General features: G+C 43.6%; 1 protein-coding gene across 2 annotated transcripts in view; it reads right to left on the reverse strand.

Annotated features, from left to right (window-relative positions):
- Positions 1-409: 409 nt before the first annotated feature.
- Positions 410-25,167, reverse strand: part of ptch1 (patched 1) — a 55,261-nt gene continuing 30,503 nt past the window's right edge. Inside the window, exons 13-24 of one of the 2 annotated variants that reach the window (XM_069699553.1) lie at positions 22,592-22,710; positions 21,327-22,017; positions 20,005-20,314; positions 18,380-18,522; positions 14,169-14,352; positions 11,810-12,090; positions 9,419-9,556; positions 9,047-9,189; positions 4,378-4,477; positions 3,879-4,235; positions 3,230-3,776; positions 410-3,131 (exon numbers count right to left, since the gene is read on the reverse strand). In XM_069699553.1, the coding sequence (XP_069555654.1) occupies positions 3,231-3,776; positions 3,879-4,235; positions 4,378-4,477; positions 9,047-9,189; positions 9,419-9,556; positions 11,810-12,090; positions 14,169-14,352; positions 18,380-18,522; positions 20,005-20,314; positions 21,327-22,017; positions 22,592-22,710 (3,012 nt within the window). In that variant the 3' untranslated portion in view covers positions 410-3,131; position 3,230. Of the gene's footprint in view, positions 3,132-3,229; positions 3,777-3,878; positions 4,236-4,377; positions 4,478-4,934; positions 4,972-9,046; positions 9,190-9,418; positions 9,557-11,809; positions 12,091-14,168; positions 14,353-18,379; positions 18,523-20,004; positions 20,315-21,326; positions 22,018-22,591; positions 22,711-25,167 lie in introns of those variants that run through there. The other variant, XM_069699554.1, reaches the window with a different exon arrangement.

Raw genomic sequence — 25,167 nt, forward strand, 5'->3', positions numbered from 1 at the left:
CTTTCCCTCACAACCCTCGAGTATGAGAATAAATAGCTGCCACCCATGCAGTTGACAAGGCAGTCTCACTCTTTCACCATCAGTGTAGCAAGCTCAAGGCCACATGCCCTTTTTCATTACTCTGAACACGCCAGCTGTATTGTAACTACAACCAATTTCCTTGCAGTCTATAAAGCTGTCAATCAAAATCATACGGAATAGGGAGTGGAGGTGGGGGGTGCAGGGGTGGAGCTGGGTGGGCTGTTGGGGAGGGCCGCGGGGCTCCAGACCAGATGTCAGAGTTTTAACACTGCAGGACGTGTCAGATGGAGGGGAGGGGAGATGGGAGGGGGGCGGGCTGGAGGGAGGGATGGGAGCTCATGTTTACCTGTAGAACAATCAACACAGTCAGACTACAGCAATCTTTTTGAAGTTTCCATTTATTAAAGTTATGAACAAAGAGACAAATAAGTTATATTTTTATTTGTTAGAATTCTATCAGTGTTTGAACATTAATATTTAGAGAGCTAGTACAATTTTCTACTTTCATGGCTAGCTTTTGACAAACCCAAAGAAACAGCTGTCTCTCTCCTAGGATCGGAATATAATACTGAAGGGGAGGTGTCAATGTTGTCTCACAAGACAGTTAGCAATGAAAGTGTGCACCTTAAGGCTTTTTTTTTTCTGTTATGGTATATCATTACATATAAACTCTTTAAAAATATACTTCTGTCAAATACCTTGACAACTACTATGTACACTACAAAAATAAATTTTCATATAAATAAATTATATGGCATACATTTATCTTTGTAACTGAAAACAGCATACATCCACACCAACCGAGACCAAAATGGCAGTCTGGAAGAACCAATGATTTTTTTTTTTTCCTTTTAAAATCCTCTAAGAGCTATGATGAGACCTGTAGTGTAAAACGTTATATACTCTTTTTTTTTCCTATTTAACATTAGTAAGCACTTTATACAGATCAAACTCCATTAATGTAAAAACATTAAACTGTAATAGTGTTTTTCAATAGACATAAAAATCCCTGCATTTGTTATCCACTGGCATCACAACAATAATGAAAGAAAAAAAACCCAACATATTTTATATTACAAAAATATAAATATCGCAATTGAACGAAAACAAACAAAAAACATTTAAAAATGAATAAAATAGTTGCCAGCTATGATTCTCTCCGCTACTGCCAATGTGACATCGGGAGAAAACAAAAAAAAAACAACCAAACAGAACAACCTATTTCATGCAAGCAGCTGATGTAACTTGGTAAACAGGAGGAGCAAAACTGCAAAGACTTCTGGGAAGAGCTACAAGTGTTGGGACAGGAAGTTGTAGTGCCTGGGGAAGTTACACGTTTGCATGCTGCCATAGACACACATGCAAATATAAACTGGCCATTGCTGGTGGAGAGAGGGGCTGGCAGTGTAAACTCTGACCCCTGAGGCTCTGGGCTGTGCAATTTAGCAGTTGAGGGGAGACGTCCAATTAGTGTCATGGCATTATGTTGTGGATTTTTATGAGCTGAGGTCAGCGGGGACAGCTGTGTCAAAACTGGGGTCAGTTGTCTTTTACTGTCACAAAAGGAGAGCATAAGACACACACACACACACACACACACACACACACACACACACACACACACACACACACACACACACACACACACACACACACACACGGACATGAATGATTACACACACACACACACACAGCACATTGTCAGGCCATATAGGGCTTAGCCCTTAGCAGGCTGCGTGGGCTAGCTTATTGGATGGACAGAAAGAGCTACTTTAAGCGAGATATTCCTGTGAGTGAAGTTTCAATGCAGTCAAGTGCCATGTTGAATCGGGTCATACAGTATACAGTCTGAGCTTTAGCTTATCCACTAGACATAGCCACTTAGGGTGCACAGTGAGCACTCTGTGTTGACCCTGTTCCAGAATCAGTAATGTGAATTTCCCTGTAAAAAGGTAGAGTGAGTTTCTGAGGTGGGTTGACTGCTCGTACGTCAGTATATGATACAGAACCTGTTTTGAGCCTGCTAGGGTTAAACAATACATAACCTCTTACAGTAAAATACAACCAGAGATCAGCCTAACAGACAGTGATACAAAGCTGAGAGCAGAAACAGGTTCCAATGCCGAGGCGATAATAATAATTAAAAAAAAAACAATTTAAGGAAAAAAAAAAAAAAAAACAGTTTTTAAAATTTCTTCATATCAGCTCATCTTAAATAGCACGCATGGCGTGTCAAGTTAAACAGTAATTGTTTCATAACTACCACAGGTTTGTGATAAAAATTTATAGTTTTACAAGCGTACCTTTATACAATAATAAACACTCACACACGCACACACATATATATCATAGCTTGGTTTGATAATTCTAACAATTTCCCTCATGTTTTAAATGAGTGCAAATGCTAGTCTGTTCTCAGGATGTATCTGATGAATAAGCCAGAAAAAAATGGGGCTGTTTCACATTATACAGCCCTACTCACACCTTCCACACACACACACACACACACACACACACACACACACACACACACACACACACACACACACACACACACACACACACACACACACACACACACACACACACACACACACACACATAGACAGATCACTTCTTTTGTTTAAAGAGACATTTGCATAGTTATAAATGTATATTATTTCAAAAATATTTTAAGCAGCAACAGTGAATGCTGACAGGTATTTTTTTTGCCTAGATGAAGCTTCTTAATGGCACAGATCCACAGATAAGTGAACAGTAATCAAAGATCTATCACTCTCATACAAACACACATTTACACACACCATATAAAATGGCAGCCCCAGTCTGTTAACATGAGGAGTTGTACAGCTCCTAAAATTATACCTACTTTTTGTTCATATTTACATATGTATACATCTTTTAAATATAGATAGAAATATCTAAGACAATAGTCCACTGGGTTACAGTAATAATGAGCACCATTACGGAAACACTGGCAAGTTTCTCACTGCTTGGGGTCAGGGGCGAGCCAGGTCGGGCTATGCTGGGCTGGGCTGTGCCAGGCCGGGTCAGCTGCTTAGTAATACAGAGGAGTCCATCTTTGGCCGTAGAACTTCAATTCGCCAGAACTGGAAACAAAAAGGACATTTGAGGTGTCAGTACTTTATGATGAAAGAAACATTTCTAAAAGGAGATATGTACTACAAATGTATTTGCTCAATCTTACCTCAGCTCGCCCGTCTGCCACTGTTGCTCTCAGCTGCCTCAAACTCCAAATCTTGGAGCTCCATGGCCTCCACCTTGACTCCTCTGGCCCCCGTGTGGGTGTACAAAGGCACATGTGGATCCTGGAAGGCCGGCTCTGGCTCCTCCGGCCCCGATGGGCAATAACTGTCCGTTGCAGTGGATCCTGGGTAAGAGGAAACGGGGCTCTGGCTGGACAAGGGGGCCGGGTGAACGGCGACAGTGACTGAGGCGGATGCTGTTACTGTGGTGATGGGTTGGCAATACGGGGTAGGGTTGGGGTGATGGTGTGGGTGGTGGTGATTGGACTGTGGGTTGTGGGAAGAGCGGCCTCTCTGGCCTGCTGAGTGTTCTCTATGGCCGTGTGAACCGTAATGACCCCCAGCCTCAGTAGCAGTTTCAAAAGCGTCCCTGCGCGGGCGGGCTGGGGGTGAGGCCTGCCAGTGCAGCTGGCTCTTGGGGGCCCTGCTGCTGTTTCGCTGAGTAGCCCCTTGCTGAGGCCCAGAATCACAACCCTGAGAGGAGACAGACTGCAGATAAAAAAAAAAAGAAGAGATATTTATTTCTATAATGTGAGAAAGAAGAGTAAATTTGCAATTAGATTAGCAACACAGTGGGCAATATTTTCTTACCGAAGACACAGTATAGGCTGGAGGGTCAGGCTGCCTTTCTGAGCGCCTACGTCCTGATCCCCCTCTCCTTTCCTCCTCTGTCCTGGCTCCTCTGCCCCTGCTGGTCTGGAGGTGGTACTGCTGCTCCTCTGCTCGAGTTTGTCCTCTGTGCATGTGCAGGTTGTAATTCTGCAGCTCCTGGCTGATACCAGACACTGTGGTGTTAGAGCTGTACTCCGAGTCTGAGGAGTCGGAAGCTGCACCAGAGGTGGTGGTGGCCGCAGTGGTGTGGTGAGGACGGACTGAGAAGTGGACCACATAAGGAGGGGCCTCTGGAGAGGGGGTGGGTAACCGGCTACGACCATCAACTGGTGTTACCTGAGCATTGGGAAGAGAGAATGAGACATGGAAGGGAAAAAAAAGTTTAACACTCCTCCTCTCTATGAAAAAAAAAAGAAAAGAACTTATCCTGTTTTATCTAGATTGTGTTGTCTTACAGTTGTATTTTTTGAGATCTTACCTCTGGATAGGGTCCAAAGTACGATAGTAATACTGGGAGAAGGACCAATCCATTCAGTACTCCGAGAACTGTTAGGATGGCTAACACTGCAAAGAAATACCTGCAATACAACCCACAAACACAAAGAGTTCAATATGGGAAATAAACCTAAAATATTAGGTAGAATAAAACTCGGCATGGAAAAACACTGCATGCAAAACATTAAATTTCCCTTCGGCCTCCTCTGTGAAACAGACATTAAAAAAACATTAAAAAAAAAAAAAAGATATACCAAACAGATGGGGAAAATTCACGACAGGACCAAAAAAACAAAACTGTTCAGATCAAAAAAGACAAACAAGAGGTGAAACAGAGCAGGTGAAGAAACAAAGAAAATACCTGTGCTAACCGCAGAGGTTTAGACGTGGGGAGACATGTGCAAGATCAACCATTACACATGCCCGAAATAATACTTCCACAAAGACACCAGCCACTCCCCAAACAAACACACATATATAAACCCCCCACAGACAGGCAGGCATGCACTGTGGTTTGGAGGAGCAAGAGCAGAAATGTACCTTGTGTGTTTCTAAAGTCCTGCCAAAGAGGGTTAGTCTTAAAGATGTCACAGAGAGAAAAGAAAGGGGAAGCATAATTAGCCAGAGCTGGTTAATTCAAAGGCACGGGAGGAAAGAAAAAAAAAAAAGAAGAAGGGGGGGGGGGGAGGTTTGGTGGTGAGGGTACTCTCTCTTGGATGTGTGGTGTATAAGCAAACACGGAGAAAAACAAAGCAGTGAGGAATGTGAAGGGAGGGTGCAAAGAAGGGTAAAAAAAAAAAAAAAAAAAAAGGGTGAGGGGAACATTGGAGCATGGGGGGAGGAGGGGGTACAAGAGGACAGGGGCTTCTCTCTCCTCTCTGGCTCAAAAAAAAAAAAAAAGAGAGAGAGCGAGAAGCAAACAAATGAAGTGAAGGGTATAGAATTTAAACAATTTAGTCTAGGAAGAAGAGAAGGGGACCCTTGGAGTACCACCCCTCCCTGGCCTCTCTCCCTCTCTTTTATTTCTTTCTCTCTCTTCTCTGCCTCTCTTTTCTCTCCCTTCCTTCCAGCTAAGCCCCTGTGAAATTCCCGGCCACTCCACAATCCCCTCCGTCTAATTAAATCTCCAATGTATCAGGTAAGACCCCCCCAATCTCCACTCTAAATCTCTCACTTGCTGTCCAATCCAGCTTCCTTCATTTGGGCAGACTTTCCTCTCCTCATTGGTTCTCCCGTGGAAGCTCTCAGGTTATCAGGGACACACTAATGAACCATGAATCTCCTTTTGTCTGACTGAATATAACAGATTAAAATCTGCAAGATCTAGTCCGTGGTGCGTTATTTTATTTCACGTTTGATTTATATTTCACATAGCATTCTTTACCACAGGCTTCAAATCAGAGCAGAGATTGATCTACCCTACAGGCAGATGAAGTGACTGTGAAACACTTGGGCTTCTCACATGGACCCCACAACAATGAGACCAGCGAGAGTTGTTTTCATTCTGTCCTGAGACAGGAATATTGACAGGATTTTTGACAGAACTGCATGCTCCAGGGGGTTGTGTGAAACTGCTGGTATTATGGGGAAATGCATGGACGATCAGAAGATAATTCCAATTCCAGGATGCTAAAAGCGGTTTTCCACTTAAATGAATTCACATACGAGAGAACATTACAGAACACAAAGTAAATTATAGTTTTCTAATAATGCTAAACTTGGAGGTACTTGTGCTTCTGCACCATTCAGGTTAATAGGGAAGAACAATTCATATTTTCTCAGGTTGTAAGGGAGGTGCGGTTAAGTTGGTCGAGCGGGTTGCCCACTAATCATGTGGTTGTCAGTTCGATCCCTGGTTCCTCCTGTCTACATGCCGAAGTGTCCTTGGGCAAGGCACTGAATCCAAAGTTGCTCCCAATGGCAGGTGGCACCTTGCATGGCAGCTCTGCCGCTACTGGTGTGTGAATGTGTGCGTGAGTAGGTGAATGGGATTCAAACCATAAAGCGCTTTGAGGCCGCTATGGTGATAAAGCGCTATAAGTACAGACCATTTTTGATTTACTACACGTGTCCCCTTATTGAAGTGACACAGAGCACATAAGCAGTGTGTGTGTGTGTGTGTACTTGGCACCATTACGTTTGGGATTAAGGGGGAAATACTGGTAATCAATAGATAGTGAGAGAGATTGCCTTCATCCATTGCTGATATATGAAATACTGAACAAATCAATAAGATAAAATGCATCAAAAGAACAACAATAAATTATTTCTGATGTATTTCAAAGTACATTTTTGTCACTTACATTTTTTTTAATGCAACTGACGGGTTCTTAAACATACTGGATGAAAGGCAGATTTTTTTTTTTTTTTTTTAAAGAGGAAACCTTTTCAATATAAAATTGCACCCATTTGGTGTTCAACAACCTTTGAGAATGTGCCTAATTCAGGCCTTTGGTGGTAAAATAGCATAGAAAGATTGCACCTATAATTGGTCTTTGATTTACTTTCTGGTAAAGATCTGTCCACTCACCCACACTCGTCATACTTTACAGTATTTAAAGCCCACCCATCCCTCCATCTGCTCTTATTAGATTATCATAAATGTTTCTGTAAATCGGACTGAAATAATTGTGTCCTCATCATGGTTAGCATTTCCATTCACACCAGGAGGGGTACACGCCACGTCACCTTTGGACACACACGCACACACGCACACACACACACACACACACACACACACACACACACACACGCACACACACACACGCGCGCAGCCCACATACCAGGCTCAGTGCCCCGCCGGGCTGTTTAGAGTGAAAACATTCACAGGGCTGACGGGGAAACTCAGGGAAACATTTCTTTCGGCGCAAGCAGAAAAATACGAGCTGGGCCTGTTGTTATTGCACCGTCTTGGGGCGCTGCTTTGTTTGCTCAGACAACAGCAGAACCTTTAAATGGAGGCCCGGGACTGAGCCAGAAACTATTGCGCACCACTAGAGGTGAGGAGAGAAGGTCTGTAGGCCAATATAGTTTGTGTGTGCATGTTTGTATGTTTCTCTCCGAGTGCGTGTCTGTGTGTGCACGCCATCATTGACCCCCATGATTACAGGGTCAGGGAGCAGGTTGGTGTGTGTGTGTGTGTGTGTGTGTGTGTGTGTGTGTGTGTGTGTGTGTGTGTGTGTGTGTGTGTGTGTGTGTGTGTGTGTGTGTGTGTGTGTATAAGGGGCATTTGCATGTGCGATTGTGTGGGTGTGCATACATGAGCGCAGGCCTGTGCACATGATATAGTTTGTGTGCTTTCACATGGAGTTCAGTGCTCCCAGTTCTTAAAGGAGCAGGCCAACCAAAGTATACATCTACCTCATCCAGCTGTAACCAAGAATGTGTGCACAAACATGTAGTCAGGTAACCCCATAAATTACTTTAGATTACACACTGAGCTCAGCGGAAACTTCTCATAACCCTGCAGGGTTGAGAATGTATAGAATTGTTCATTTTCCTCTCTCGTGTGCTGGTTACTTTCTGTTTGATGCTTACGAACATACACACACAGAAAAGGAACCATTGACACAGAACCTCCACAGTGTTTTAACGTCGGCTTCAACGTGCATCTCCCCTGTCTTTTCACAATTGTCTTCTATTGCCCCCCACTATGTAGAGGAATTAGGCTAAAAATGGTCACAAGTGTGTATTAACTGAAAATAAAGTTTGAAAATGTGTACAACAAATAGATTTTGAATTCTTATAAATGCATGATGATCCAACCCACAAAAAAAAGTGTAATAATGTAAAACAATATAAAAAAATTCACACATGACAACTTAAATAAATATTTATATTCTATGAACAGATTAACTTCAACTTCACAGATGTGATTATATTTGCTTTATAAATTTGGAAAAATATTGGGGTTTTTTTTGTTTGTTTTTTTGCTGTAAATTATGCAAAAATCATTGTAGAAATTTGGAAATCTTATTTTCCCCTTTCAGACAATGCAATACACGTTTGTGCCCATTTTATCTGCGTACCCCATCCTGTTCCTGCTTCCCCTACTTATAAATAAATATCTAGGGCAGTTAAACGAGCTGAAAGGGATTACAAAAGCCAGAGGACTTTCCTGCTCTCTCTCTCTCTCCCCCTTGCTCTCTTTCACTTTGCTTCCCTCTGCTACTCCCTCCAAGCCCTCTTCCTCTTCCTGCGTCTCCTGACCTTCAACTCTCCATCCTTCCCCCGGTTCCCCCAAAAATGTCAGGCATGAAAGACATTAAGGGGAAGAGAGGGAGGATGAAAGAAAATATACAAGCGGAGAGCAGAATGAAGACAGATAAATGCTTGTTTTTAAATGAAGTTTCTTGGAGATCATCCCCCAGAAGTGGACAAAAAAACAAAACAACAGTTATGTAAATGGAAGCTGGAAAAGGGATGAGGTTTACAGAGAGGGAGCACGAAATGGAGATGCGGGTGGAAGACAAGAAAGAGATTGAAGGAGGAAACGGGAAGAGAGAAGCTGTCATGCATGATTGGTGTCTCAGGTAGATTCCTGTGTGACATACAGGTTGAGGCATGGTCTTGATGGTTCACAGATGCCACATGATAACCTTGGTAAGCGCAATCCTGTAGCAGTTTATCAGACGGTTTGACTTTGTACTCACCTGACGATGAAGTCGAACTCGGAGCCTGCGAGCATTAGAACACCTAGTAAAGTGGAAAAGGCTCCGTCGAGCACTGGAGCAAACATGTGCTCCAATGCCAGCACTGCCCGCTTGTGACGATCCCCTATGGCTGTCAGGAACGCCTACAACACACACAAACGCACACTTTACGTCTCATTCTAAAAGGGAGTCATTTATCCCAAAACCATTCAAGAATAAACCTTACACAGTGTTATAAAGGACCTAAATTGAGACTTTAATTATTGACCAACAATAAACTTTTCACCATTTAAGGGAGACTTCAGTGTTTAGGCTCAGAATCACACACTGATCGTGATTACGTATTCATTTATGTGTATTTTGTTTGCCTACCAGGGCCACATGGACGGTGAACTCCACTCCAATGCCCACAGAGGCGATGAGAATGACAACAGGGACGGCACTCAGCTTGATTCCCATCAGCCCCATGAAGCCGAACAGCTCCACGGTCATGAGAGAAAGCACCAACACCTGAAGAGAAAAGAAGTGGCTTCTGTTAGAAAGGAGCTGGTTCAGCCTATTTGAAGAGTGATTTTATACTTTAAATCACACGTTGGGAGAGAAACAGGTTTGGTTCGTTCGAATTTTCGAAAAACGAAATTTGTGTCGTTAATCATCTCGGCGTTTAAAACATTTTCAAGGAAAAATAACCATTTACCAAAATTGTATAGTAACAAATATCCATGCCTTGAAATAAATTCTTTCAAGTGATTACTTTAGGTTTTTCATGACACAAATGTGTTTTTCCAAAGGATACTAATAGTGTCTATTAGTCAATTATAATGTGCATTTACCAGGTGAAAGAGACAAAAACCATCTGTAACCATAGTGGGTGAAATGATCATAAATGGAAATAATAACTTTATTGTTGTACAATAATAGAATTCCGTACATGTGGCGTGTGAATCTACAGTTGACCTGGACTTTTTGACTGTACAAAGATAGATGAGGGGGTAATGATACATGAAGATGATATGTGTGAGTATCTCTGCGTGCCTGTGTGTGTGTGTGTGTGTGTGTGTGTGTGTGTGTGTGTGTGTGTGTGTGTGTGTGTGTGTGTGTGTGTGTGTGTGTTCGGTGGATCCTTTGAGCACAGTAGCTGAGAGTAAATGCCATTATCAGCTGACAGGTGTCAGGTTACATGGGGCCCAAATCCTTTGAAGAGGGCTGAGGTGGGCAGGGAAGGTAGTTGTTTGTGTGTGTGTGTGTGTGTGTGTGTGTGTGTGTGTGTGTGTGTGTGTGTGTGTGTGTGTGTGTGTGTGTGTGTGTGTGTGTGTGTGTGTGTGTGTGTGTGTGTGTGTGTGTGTGTGTGTGTGTGTGTGTGTGTGTGTACAAGTGAGCAAGCACGGAATATATGCATTTACGTCCACGAGGGGAATTTTAGACTTTATTCTCCAGTGCGTCCTGGGTAATCAGATCATTTGGTCTTGATCATGTTCAGAAACTTTAGATTAAACTTGCAACAAGACTTGGAGACACTATTTGGTGTAAGTCAGCTCAGGTAAAATGTTGTATGTGTCTGTATTTTGTTTCTTTTAAGTCACAGACCCTTTCTGATGCGAAGTGTTAACAGCAATCAGTATGAAGTGGATCAGAATCTACAATCTGGACAAATCTTGAGCCACGACACCAGATTTAAACAAAGCCTCTGTCTACATGGTTCCGACGGAATTCAGGGCAAATGGCTACGAGCGTTTGAAATGGCTTGAGGGTTTGATGTTATTGGGCTAGCTCTGCCCTGGTCCTTGATGCCTCTGCATAACTTGTCTTTTGATCTTGCTAGTAAAGCCTGAAGGATGAACATGAAGTCCCCTCCTCACTTGTTTGAGGGCCCGGGGGGGCGGAGGGGCCTGGAACACTGCCTGTTGTAAAATACAACCCACCAGAGAGAAAAAACAGAGTGCTCCCTGCATGCGTTTCTGTGTGAATTATGTACCCGTGTGTTTACACGTTCAGACTGTATGTGTGCCGGTATATACATACATGTCCATGAGCGCTCAAAGTGCGTTTGTGCCCTTGCCTGTGTGTGTGTGTGTGTGTGTGTGTGTGTGTGTGTGTGTGTGTGTGTGTGTGTGTGTGTGTGTGTGTGTGTGTGTGTGTGTGTGTGTGTGTGTGTGTGTGTGTGTGTGTGTGTGTGTGTGAATGCGTGCTTGCTTGTATCCTTGGAAACTCCTCGTGTCAGAGGAGCAAGAGAGGACGAGAGTGGCGGATGGAAATAAAATCAAACTTTTTTATAGGTTTAGAGTGGGAGCCAGTAGCCGGAGCAACTTTGGGTCCTCTTCCCATTCATTTCAGCATGGGTGTCTGGGAGTGTTGGACTAGACTAAACAGACTGACCGTAACAAAACAGTACAAGATAAACACTGGCGACTGGGGCTACGATAACACACAGCAGCCCCTTCTCCTTTCTGGCTCTTTCTCTCTTGACATGCTTTCTGGATCACACACACACAAAAAAAACAGTAAAAATGGAAGAAGGCAAGAAAACAATAACTAAGTTAAGGGTTCTTTTTGTTGTTGTTGTGTTAGAGTGGCCTTGTTTGTGACATAATTAACTGATCAAAACAGCAATTTATTTTACGAATCAAAAGTGGGTAACAAAGAATGAGCAGGTCCATGTGTATCTTTCTCAACAATCATCGCTTTATGGATACAAGTCTGGTTTTCTGGCCACAACCCACCGTGTGTATGTATTTATGTGTCTGTCTGCACTCAGAAACTTACTATAATGCCGGCGGTCCACGGGTTGAGCAGGAAAAGGGCACAGACCAGAAAGGTGCAGGCGAGCACAACACTGATGGACAGCAGAAGCCAGTGGCGTAGACTAACATACTGTTCCCAAAACAGGAAAGGGTAGCCGTTGGGGTAGGAAGGGAGGCCTTGTCGGCTGTAGTTGCCGCAGATGGACCGCACGCTCTCGATGGCCTCCACAAACTGTGGTGTCTCCCGGAGCCCGTTGAGGTAGAAGGGGAACTGTGCGTATTCGATGGGCTCAGCGGCTGGAACTGGATGGAGAGACGATGAGAGGAAGGTGAATTGATTTAAAGTCAAAACAGACGCTCTTTGATCTTTATCTCATTAGCAACAGTCGATGTGGATTTTGCGCATGGGCAGCCTTGCAAGATGATACAATTTCAATTCAGAGAAATAAGATTGCTGAGGAATGTCAAGGAAGTAATCAGATAAATCAACAATAGCCAAAATGACATCTGCAGATGATACTTGTCTTTTCTGATAAAACAGCATTATGTTTTGATCATTTGGTGTATCTGCAAAATCATTTGAGATCCTTTAGCCAAACCACCAATATCAAGGCTTCCCCTCCCTAATCCAGCTTTGTTCCAAGAGACGCTACATCTGCAGGCAAGTGTTAGTGAGTGTGTGTGTGTGTGTGTGTGTGTGTGTGTGTGTGTGTGTGTGTGTGTGTGTGTGTGTGTGTGTGTGTGTGTGTGTGTGTGTGTGTGTTGGGACCTTGGGGTGCTGGTGGTGGTGGGGGAATGTGAAACAGAGCTCCATTGACTCAAACCTAGCCAGCCTGTGGCCCAGCCTGGCTAATGAGGGCCTATCAGTTCCAGACACAGCAGACTGTCAGGCCTAACGTTGATTCACAGTAATTACAATGTCAGAATCACTGCCATTACCACACCCTAAACTTAGCGCCGCCACATAAAGCATAACATAGATGCATAAACACGTATACCTGCCTGTCACTCCGCTATGAAGTCATACGTGGTGCAGAGTAAACAGTGTTTTCATTGAGGATTTTGCTTTCAGTGTAATTAACAACACATTGCTGAATATGGCAGCATCTTAAGAGGAATCTGTAACGACACATCTAACTAATACTTCTCTTTTTTCTTATACAATTTCATATTTTGGGCTGTCTGGTGTTGGTGTGAGTGTGTGTATTCCACAGTCACCGTAGGGTCAGACGGGAGCACTTGCTAACATGGTATGGCCCACTATAATCTCAACTATAAATTTCCATTAGAACCCCAGTTGGCTTTTGGCCAACGTTGATCTGCTCCGGGGGGCTCCTGCACAGCCAAGGACTCCGTGCTGCTTATCCAATCACATCCTATCCCCCCGTCAAGGACTTCCTGCTTGTTATCCAATTGTGTTTCCCACCCAAACCCAGTCTCTCCTTGTTATCCAATCATTTTCCTCCCCCGTGGAGCACTTCCTGAGTTGTACCAAATCATAGGCTAGAATCAAATAACAACATGACTATACTTTTTATGTGACTTACAGTCTGTATGTGTGGTAGGGAAATGAGAACAGGGTGTGTGTTGTGTTTGGGGTCACTGAGTTTTAATAATGTATGTATGTGTGTGTGTGTGTGTGTGTGTGTGTGTGTGTGTGTGTGTGTGTGTGTGTGTGTGTGTGTGTGTGTGTGTGTGTGTGTGTGTGTGTGTGTGTGTGTGTGTGTGTGTGTGTGTGTGTGTGTGCGTAATGCTAGGGCCCCATGGTAGTCAGGATTATAGCATTCACCACAGGCACTATTAGAAGAACAACATCGAGTTGTGTCTTGCTCCTCAGCTTTGCAACCCGAGCTCACACACACACACACACACACACACACACACACACACACACACACACACACACACACACACACACACACACACACACACACACACACACACACACACACACACCGCGGTGGTACAGTAAAGTCTACTACCTCACTTAGAGCTAAGAGGCAGACAAGGAGCAATAACTCAAACCACAAGAGGTAAACACAGCTCACATGTAGCAGCCGCCTTATGGAAACCAATGCGCAGACCAATGAGCCCCACAAAAGTAAGGCTAAAAATTTCAGTAAGCAGTTTGTAAATGAAATTTGTTCAGCTGTACCAAATTGTGGGTATAAACTTCCACATTTCAATTAAAAAATGTCCCCTTGGGGATTAATAAAGTAACTACCTACTGCAATGCTGAAATGCTAAATGTGTTGGAGCTAACAACATTACCATTGAAATGTCCTTCCTTTTGGGAAAAGAAAAACTCAGTTCCATCACAGTTTAGGGCACCCTGCTCTCAACTGTACGGTAATTTGTGAACTTATGGCAGGCTGACTTACTGCTGAAGCGCATCTTGGGCATGGAGTCGGTACGCTCGTGGAGCCACTCAGGAGGGTGTGGACGAACGTTAGCCTGCGAGGCAGCATACGCCACGGGATCGTTGCTGACCCAAGCGGTTAGGTAGATGTAAAAAGCCCCAGGGTGGATGATCCCATCTGCATCCACAAGCCTCTGATGAGTCAGCTACAAAACGCACAAAAGAGATCAATTAATGAAGAGAATAATTACAAATGTAGACATTTAAGTTCTGTTCTAGCCTCTAAAGTGGACTCTTAAAACACAACTTTCAGACACATACTTACCTGCCTGCTTTACGTCCCTTCGCATTCACATTAGGCTAAGACAGACTTTGAAGTTTGAAAAATGGAATAATTTGCTTATAGAAAAAAAAAAATGAGATTGAGGTAAAAGGAAAAAAGGTGGAGCTTGCGGTCATTAAGTATACACTGGACATGTAAAAGTATTGTGGAAATCAGGCGTGTTTAAACCATAACAGTCCACAGGTGAGCAGACCACAGAAATGCTTATTTATACACACGCATGACTGCAAGAGAACGGAGCAGCTTTCAAAATACAAGTCAAATATTAGCCCCTCTCTCTGTACTACCAAAGAAAAATCAACAAGTCAAACACTGGTCGCCTTTCTGAAAATTCCCGTACTTCTGATCGCAGCTTCCCAGAATTATCATGCCACATTAAAACATGGAAAATGTTGAATCAGCTTCTCCCTTTACATACAGTAGATATTGGCGGGCCAACCTCAGGCCCGATGTCCTGACCACTCTTGAATAAAATTCTAAAGGAGGCCTTGCAGAACTCTCCTGTCAAGAAGCAGCTGCTTGCTGCTGATGCCTGTGATACCAAGTGCTCGTACATTTGTGAAAGGAGAGAAACTATAATCTGGTGTTTTAGCTACTGGACAGGAGTTCAGGGTGTGTTTTGAGCTAAACTCTATTTGCCCAATACTTTATTACCACATACTTGATCATCTACCACTGCTGTGCCTACGGGCAACAGGGGATGCTGGCATGTGCTCAAAACCCCACATTTCAAGGCAAAAGTGGTAATGCCTTGAATATCACTGTGGAACACCAAATCGCATCGTCAAAACACTATTAATATTGCTAAGCTTGGATTTCCCTTTACTAAAATCTCTCAATTAAAGACTTTGTACCACATTAGTCTCCGTTAGCATCGAGCCAAGCTTCTGGCATCCACCCGCGAAGCTGCTGACCAAACCCATGAGTGTTTCTGCGCTCCGTTTCAGTGGGTGTCATTTGCCTTCGACAGCTGTGGTCAGCGAGCAGACTAGAATGGCTGTCTCGCTCAGGGCTGTTACTTTCGCCCTCCCATGTGGAAGCAGAGGAGTGTAGCGTAGCATTGCTACCTCCTGAGAGATGAAACCATTACTGCACACCGCGCTGCCACTCTCTCTTCTAGGAACCATAAATCCCTCTTTCACAGTGGCAGGTAGTTTTTGGGGGGGTTGAAGCTGGACTCATGGGGTTAGGTAGATGAAGAAAGAAGTATTTTTTTTTTTTTTTGTGGTGGGGGATGGGGAGAGAAAAATTGCTTGAGTTCGCGTAACAATAAAAAAATTGGCTGGAGTCCCTGAGCGCGTCTGTGTGCAGTTAACCTGGTTGTTAACACTGAAGGAAATGCCACCCAGCAAATGGAGTAGAGCTATAAAAATAACACAACATCTGTACAAATGTTGCTCACACTTGGTTCTCCTGACCCCTATTGGTACCCAGAATACCTGGCGCCACAGACCCACCCGACCCGAAGAAGAAAAGAGCTCTTGATAGCCTTAGCTTGGCCTTTTAAACTTTCCATCTCTTCTTCCTCCTCCTCCTCCTCTCTGTACTCGCCTCCTTCTGTATTCACTCACTAAAGCTTTAACTTTCTATTGCCGTATTTTCAAACCACGCACACAAGGGAACGAATGGTCACCCAGCACAGAGGCGTGTTCGCAGGGACAGATCAAAGGCAGAACACCTCTGCACGGATCCACAGAGTGGCATATCAAAATAAAACATCTAGCTTTGCAATTGGCCAGGGTTAGAAAGAATCTGGTCCTCATTTTGGGCCAGAAAAAAAAACAACCCCAAAAACCCGCTACTGCTCCCAACAGACAAAAGCAGAACACACATTCACAACATACAAATGCACACACAGCGCTGCCTCAAAAGAAACCACGTGTTTCAGCTCCCTTCATTGAAAGAGGACACAGCAGTGGAGCAAAGGAGGGAGGAAGAGAGACACAGTGAGGGAGAGCTGTAGTGCGAGCAGGAGTTATAGAGACGGAGAGAGAGAGCGAGAGAGAGACGGATTCCAGAGGATCTGGATTGAATTTAACAGCGGGATACGCAACAACTGTATGTCTTCAAGCTGTCACGGGAAGCCCAGGCAGCTCTGCTGGCGGCCCCCACGCCTCACGGCAAGTACACTTCCCTCACAGGCAGAGGAAGTGATGTCACGGGCCGCACACCAGGGCTGCCTCTGCTTCCTGTCAGCTAGTGAAAGGGATGGGAAAGAGCAATATGCTGCTGCAATGGAGTTTATTGGATAACGGAGATAGCCAAAACAAACATCTAAGAGTAATAGGGTGGGGGGGTGAGTCTTCATATATCTGTAGACATGCACAAGTTGGACATAGATTCACACACAAATTATACATTTAAATAAACAGGTCACAGCAGAGCTATTTGTCAATTATCTCTGCTGAAAGTGATATCTGTTGAAAAGGACATGGAGGGTTTTGTGTTTGAGGTTTGCAGAAATCTTGGCCAAGAATTTTGTTTTTATATTTCTCCAGTTTCTTATCTTCTGTTTTCCCTTTTTCCTGCCAAAGAATGCAGCCATGCATCCACATATGTTGTTTTTTTGGAGTTGTAACTATAAAAAAGAAGAAGCATGCAATGCCCTGTTGAAGCTGAGAAAGCTTCCTCACCACCACAAACTCAATGTTTCCCTTCATTTCCCTGTTTCTCCCCCATTTTCTGTCATTATCAGCTGGTTGGTATCTTTCTGCTGACATATAAGAGACTTGATTTGAACTAAGTTTCTTTCTCGACCTCCTTCCGAGGTGTAAGCTGCTAACTAGCTTGGCTTGAATCATTTTTAGATGTCAACCACTCCTCCAGTGCCACAGTCGCTTATTTCAGTTGGAGATTGTCAGACGGTGAAGATAACTGTCTTTGTTGCGTACTCACTCAATTCTTTTTTGGATTCAGCTGAGGTGCAGCATCAATTTCTCCATCATTTGCTGTGTATGCACAACAGTTTGGAAACACAATTTCATGGACTTCTTTTGGCTCTGTCAGCATAAATAATGACATCTTGGCATGTGCTGCACTCAGACCAGCAGACAGCAAAATGTGTCTTCTCTACCAAACGTATACCACCAAACTAGAATTCCAAGGCACAGTGAGCAAATAACACAAGCAACACGTTTTAAGCAATTTTTATATATTTAGTGGATCAGTTTGTTGGAATATAAATTATATCAAATAATATACCACTTTTGCATGATGGTGTGGATTTTTGAATTGAATGAAGGGAAAAGAAGGCACTTTTCCTTTTAATGTAAATTCCATTTAAACTTTCTGACATACAATGATTGTCTTTATTGCAATAGTCCAGTACCTTGTTTAAATGTCGAAAATAAGCATTTCTCTTAAACAGTAGTGGACCTCAATCATTCAGCTGCAAAATTTGGCAAACTAGATGACTTCATGATTTGTCAAAATAGACACCAAATATGCAAATATGTGGTAAAAATGTAAGAATTCTCCTTTATTGAATCTATTTCATTTGAACATTTAAGTTTTTTTTTAAAAAAAAAATTATTTCCACAGTTTTCTGGAATCACTGATAAAGTGTCAAACTGGAAGGCTTGATGCTCAAGGGAAACAAATTACTGTCAAAGCCCTGCGAATAAGAGTGCATCTCACACATACACATACACACACACACTGACAAATGGTTTAAATGAAGAGTTAATAGGTTTTTCAGAGGCAGGCTGCAGATCCAGTGAGTGCTTTAAATTCCTGGGTTCGGTAAAGTCATCACAGACAGAAGATGAAGAAAGACAGAGAGAGAGAGACAGAAGAAAAAAAAAAAAACATACGATGGGACAGAAAGGCTTTGACACTGGTGTGAGAATCTCTCAAGTCTATCCGTCGAATGCATTATATCCTGAACATACCTGGCTGAAGTTAATAGGCTTGTCCCTGTGTCCCGTCTGCACCAAAAGCTTGTACGCCAGGATGCCATCATCAGAGCCATTGCTGTAGTTGGCGAAGGTGATGCGGCCGGCCTCCCAGTCCTTGTCAAATGCCTGCTGGAGACCTGCAGGAAACCACAACAAGACAGATTGGTTAGATGTGGATATTTAAAAAGGTTACATGCCCCGTTATCTTCAATCCTCCTCTGCAACACACAGACAAAGCACACAGTTCACAGGAAAAACACCACACATAATAACCCGGCACAAATAACACAACACTGCAACCTAAGCCTAACCCTATAATAAGCTTGATTTATTTAATATGATAACTCGGTTCCATTCTCAACCACCAAACATGACTTCAAAAGCCTAAAATCTGCTGTTTTTAATTCAAAGCGATCGTTAGAGACAATATCAGTAACATGTGCCTCCTTTTCTATACTACTCTCTAATCCATATGTGTATCATTCCGCTTCTCTCGGCTCTCCCCCAAGGCTCATGCTGTGGTCCGTCTCTGGGAGATGTTGTTTTGGGTCTCGTTCCTTGGCCTGTCTGGCTCCAATTTGTCCCACCATTGCAGAGCAATATCAGACACAGTTCTCTCTCTCTCTGCCCCCCCACCCCCCTCCTCACACACACACACACACACACACACACACACACACACACACACACACACACACACACACACACACACACACACACACACACACACACACACACACACACACACACACACACACACACACACACACACTCTGTGTGGCTCCCAGCCGCCTCACACACAGACTCTCACAATGTGTTTTATCGCTAAGAGCGAGTCAGCGAGTGTGTTTTCTCACTAAAAATGAAGCCATGCTTGGATTGGGTTGACATGTGAAAGATAATAGTCTTGTTCCATGGCAATTTATAGTTCTATATACTTCTATACACTATATAACCAGGAATCCCAAAGTGAATGCTGCCATTGAGAAAAATGTACCTAAGCTTCCATACATTAAAGGTGTGCACATGCCAAATATCTAATGTTTTTTGAGTAATACATTTAATTTGAAAATGATAAATACTAGCATGAGTAATACTAATATGAGTTAAATATGTGTCTGTGATTGACAATTTGCCCCGCCAACATCATCTGCAACTTGCTGCCAAAGATTCTAACACACTGCATTGCATAAGGCAGTTGAAAACTGTGACCCCCTCGATTCAGCCTCCTCCATAAGCCCCACTTGTGGAAGACACAAGTGATTTTAATCAGCTACTGTCAGTGTCCATTTTGCAATCCCCTTCCTACTTCTGAACTGCTGCCTAACATCTTGTTTCCTGCAGATTTATGTCAAAACACAGAAGAAAATTATGATCTCACAAATGTTTCATGAAAAAGTAAATTATTTCCATGCTTTAACTATCCTAGAGAGTGATGTTAAATGAGGTATAAAGAAAAGAAAATCAACTGTGATGTCAGTGTGATGGTAACTCACACTGACTCTGACTCATGATCCAACATCTGACTGATTTCATTGGAAATAAAATTGACAAAATAGCGCATATGACCAAATCCAATTTGGGTTGGGGTGGTCATTTTATATCAAGCTTAATTTCACCTTGCAGCCAGTCCCTGAAGTAGTGAAGCCACATGCGGGGCAGCTGTCCATTGTCCTCCTTCAGCACATAGCGAACAGTGTGGAACCTCTGGTGGAGCTGGTCCAGCAGTGGCTGGTTCTGGGCGTAGTCAGCACGCTGGGTCACCACGTACATGTTGTAGAAAGAGAAGAACTTGAACTGGGCCCCGATGAAGTCGTACTCGCTGGTCTCTCTGGGTATGATGTCTGTCAGCTCCAGGCCATCCCTCACCTGGGTGGTCCCGTACAGGCTGACTCCCAGCAGGCAGAGGAACAGCACAATCACAACCACCTGGGTTCAGAGGGAGGAAGACACAGCTTCATCAATCAATTCACTGCACATCAACCTGCACTCATTACCTCTGACAGTGTGTTGCATATTCTGAATAAGTGAAAAACTGAAATATAGACGATGAATGCGAAGCCTTAGGTGGATTTTAACAACATACTTGAAAAGATGCACAGGAGGAATTATTTACTTTAATTAATTAGTGACAATATAGTGTAAAGATCTCTGACAGGCCAAGAGACACATATGATTGTGCAGATTTTAGGAAAACTTTGAGGTCAGCCAAACTTATGAAGAAAAACCAAAAAAATTAACTCTAAGATTTTTGTCCAAATTGTCTATTGTTGCATCCATCAAAGTTTGCAGAATGATTTTCTGGTTCAGTTTTGACTAACTGCGTGCAGGCTTACCGACCATTACATCATTTTTTTTGTTTTTATCCCCAAATAAGCTGTCTGCTTGTTTACAATTTGTCAGACTTTTTTTTTTTAAACATCATAGCAAAGCTGCCATGCCATGATGGCCAAAAAGAAGAAAATAAGACCCAGATTGTAATAAACCAGACTTTTCCTTTGAGTCATTCAGCAATAATGGGAGTGTTGGATTAAGGCATCACAGGAGTGCATGAAGCAATTTGGTAATATGAAGAAACATTTGACAGTGTAATGAAATTGAGGAACATTTTCTAGTGTCAAGTACAGGCCACCAGATGATTTCAGTTTGGGAAGGCTTTGAGAGGACTGGCCACCCACGAGACTGAGGTCAGGCTGTGTGTGTGTGTGTGTGTGTGTGTGTGTGTGTGTGTGTGTCTGTGTGTGACTCAGATAGGACCGGACCACAACCTCCACCCCAGATTTCCTCCATCGACTCTATTCACTCTTGTGACTAACCCTGCCCTTCAAATTAACACCACACTGAGTCAGCACACAAACACACCTTTACCTCACACAGAAGCTATTCTGCCTCTTTTTCTCTCTTTCTTCTGTACAAACAGACACAGAGAAATTAAACTCACCTTGGTGGTGGGCTGCAGAAGGAACGGAGCGTAGTGCTTCTCAGCAAAAGAGGCCAAGGTCCAGCGGGAGCAGGGGGGCTCGAGGCAGCGCAGGCCCCGTGAGGCTTCTCCGACAGGGGACAACAGGTCCCGAGTGGAGCTGTTGTTCTCGGGACTTTGGCCAGTTGATGAGGCTGCATCTCCCTGAGGAACTGAGCAAGCACTTGAAGTCGGGGCAGCATGAGGAGGTGCAGGGCGGAGATGGGAGAAGGTGGCAGAACCTCGAGATCCCCCGTTACTTCGGCTCCCACTGTTGTTGTTGCTGAGATTGCCGTTATTGCTGTTGCAGCTGTTCCTGCTACCGCTGGCGTTGTTGTTGTTGTTGTAATAGTCACTGTTAGGGTTGCTCCTAATCGGAGCTGGGTTGATGGGCTGCACAGAGATCTGGGATCTGGGCTCGGCTGTGGTGTAGAAGGCCTGAGTGCGAGGATCATACTCTGTCCTGAGCTGTACCGTGGACTGCATGGTGATTTGGGTCTGCTGGGCGAATCCATGGCTACTATAGGACGGAGGGGGGCTGCTGTAGCTTGGGGGAGGCGTGCGATATGAGGGAGGAGGGGTGCGATATGATGGGGGAGGGCTGTAGTGACTCCCGTCTGCCCCGTCCAGGTACGCCTGAGGCTCGATCTGAATCACACGGTTGGCACATGGGCTGCAGAGATAAACACAGCGGAAACAAGTCAGACCATGGACTGCTGTGAAAGAAAATGTAGAGATTAAATGGTGAAAGTTTTAAGACATACATACATACAACATTAGATTGTGTGAAATAGTTAAGCGTTGCATTGCATCTGTAAAGTATATTCATCAGCCATATGTTATTGTGTATCTTCTCTCTGCCAAGAGCATGAAAATAGAGCTGAAACCCAACAATGGAATTTAATAGCGTGTGTACACATCTGTATGATCGCTGAGCCAACAAGCATGCCCAGGCTGGCAGGCAGACTAGTAAAGTTTAATAAAGACTATGACAGATAAACACACAATCAAACAACCACGCAGCCAGACAGAGCGAGACGTCTTCAGCAGTAATTAGGTTTTGACTGAGGGGGATTAAGGCGAAGATATCTCAGAGATAACCGTGTGTTTAAGTTATTGATTGTCAGATCAGACATCTGAGGAACAGATAAAAGCAAGAACTAAAAAGACAGGGAAGCAGTAACCTTCATCAGAAAGAAAGAACGCCTTTGTGTGTCCGTACGTGTGTACAGTGTGTGTATGCACACCTGTGGAAGCAACAGAAAATGTCAAAACGTCTGTCTTCTCGTCGGTACAGATCCATGCTGAGGATGGCGGGGAAGATGAGCAGCACCATGGCAAAGTTAAACACCACCACCACAGCCGCCTGCAAGATACACAGAAAACGTTGTTACTTTGTGGGAAAAAAAAAAAATTGCTTTTATCAGAGAAAAGGATCAGACTTGTGACTGATTTCTATTATTTGTATTCAGTTAAAAACTGATACAAGACAGGTGGTGGGTGATACACAAAGCAGAAAGTAATGGTGGGATACATTCTAAAGGAACTGGACTTCAAAAAGGTGTCTTAAAATCTAAAAAAGAAAGAAAAATAAACAGAAGATATTTTTTTTCCAGACCATGGAAATGCAAAGAAAAGTTTTTCACATATTACCATCTGTGAACAAGTTTTAAACTGCAAAATGATTGTGAAGAAGCCTCAAACAATTATCCTGTGTAAACCTTAAGTACAGATTAAACTAACACGATCTGAAAAAGCTCATGTCAAGGAAAAACTGCCTTTCAACACATTTTCAGTTCCTTTCAAGACAAAAACACTGCGTGTGCAGATAAAAAGCAAGGCTTGTGTGTATGTGTAATAGAAGCCAGTACAATGTTGTGGTTAAGTATTTGAAGGTGGTGCACTGGAGCAGAGGGTGGGGGTTGGGGTTAGGTTGGGGCCCTGCCCAGAGTACAATCTGGATATTGCGTAGTTGCCAGACCACTACACACACACACGCACGCACACACACGCACACACGCACAAACGCACACAGGCCTGTGTGTGTGTGCCAGACCACCCAAGGAGCCAGAGGCCTGCGGGGCCTGAGGTGATGAGCAGGCGCTGCGGCTGCACAGACAACACACACACACACACACACACACACACACACACACACACACACACACACACACACACACACACACACACACACACACACACACACACACACACACACACACACACACACACACACACACACACACACACACACCTTACACAAAAAAAATGCACATAAACCTACATATCTACTGCCAGATTAAAAAAAACGGTACAGCCTCCTACTTAAACCACACCTTAACACCACACAGAAACACACACACACACACACACACACACACACACACACACACACACACACACACACACACACACACACACACACACACACACACACACACACACACACACACACACATCCTCGCCCTCCCTCATTCCTCAGCTCTGCTCAGTCAACGAGAGAGGAATAATGTCAACGAAAGTTAGAAGAAAACCTCTGGAAGTAGAGGAGAACAATTAATTCTCAATTGGCCCACTAACATCCAGACAGATACAGTACGACTCTGCTCACACACATAGTGACCGCTAGCTGACCCCACAGAGGAGATATTTATCATCACATCTGTCCTCTGCATATGAACGTGTGTGTTCCTGTGTGTGTTTTTGTGTTGTTATCGGGACAAGATTCTTTTTTTTGTTCATACGTTAATGGATGGAGGTGAATGATAGACATAACGGAGGGAAGAGAGAAAAAGGAATCCAGGCAAGAGTCGACCACAGGAAGCGTTTAATGCTGATAAAGAGACACACACGTACACAGCGGCACATATCTCTGCACTGATGTGAGGTTAAGAGACGAGTGTCACTGGTTGTGGTTGTGATGTATGTGTGTGTGTGTGTGTGTGTGTGTGTGTGTGTGTGTGTGTGTGTGTGTGTGTGTGTGTGTGTGTGTGTGTGTGTGTGTGTGTGTTCCATAATATAAGATGGGTATCACCATAATTGTTTAGTCCATGAAGTTTCCCTCCACCAGTCTCAAGTGTAAAGTATGCATGGTATGTCTGTGTGTCGCGCGTTTGCTTATCGCAACGTGTGTGTGTGTGTGTATGAAGCGAGGCTGCATGGATTAGACCCATGGGGTAAACGGATCATGTTTGACAGACTCGCTGTACTAAAGCCATCTATCCACACGTGCTAATATTGTACTCAATGTGGCGACATCTTACCTCACTCTGTGTGTGTGTGTGTGTGTGTGTGTGTGTGTGTGTGTGTGTGTGTGTGTGTGTGTGTGTGTGTGTGTGTGTGTGTGTGTGTGTGTGTGTGTGTGTGTGTGTGTGTGTGTGTGTGTGTGTGTGTGTGTGTGAGAAAGAGAGTAAGAGTGAGAGAAGAAGAAGGGGGTGAGGGAGAGAGATTGTGATTTTGTGTAACCAGCACTTAGACTACAATCTGTCACTTACATTTATTATACTATACGGTCTTCTTTAGGTAACCTCCCTTCTTAAACTACGTGTCCAAATTGTCTATTGAGTGAGTTTATTGTCTATATTTATTTGACTGGTGTGTTTCATGATGCTTGATTTTTAACTTTGGCTGCTGATAGCTGTCAAACTTTGCCAGCTTTCTTTGCTTTCTGCACACAGTTAACCTAAGTTCCTGATCTGTTTGAAACCCTTTCAGAAACAGGTGATAACAGAAACAAAGAAGAATACAGTGAGGGGAAATAAATGTACCAATCAGTAGTTCTGACAAAAAAACACTGCACTCACAACAAAACAAAAAGCATCTC

The sequence above is a fragment of the Brachyistius frenatus genome, unplaced genomic scaffold, assembly GCF_029030835.1.
Source record: "Brachyistius frenatus isolate BFR_SWC_R1_liver_20210118 unplaced genomic scaffold, ASM2903083v1 Contig_30, whole genome shotgun sequence".
NCBI lineage: Eukaryota > Metazoa > Chordata > Actinopteri > Embiotocidae > Brachyistius > Brachyistius frenatus.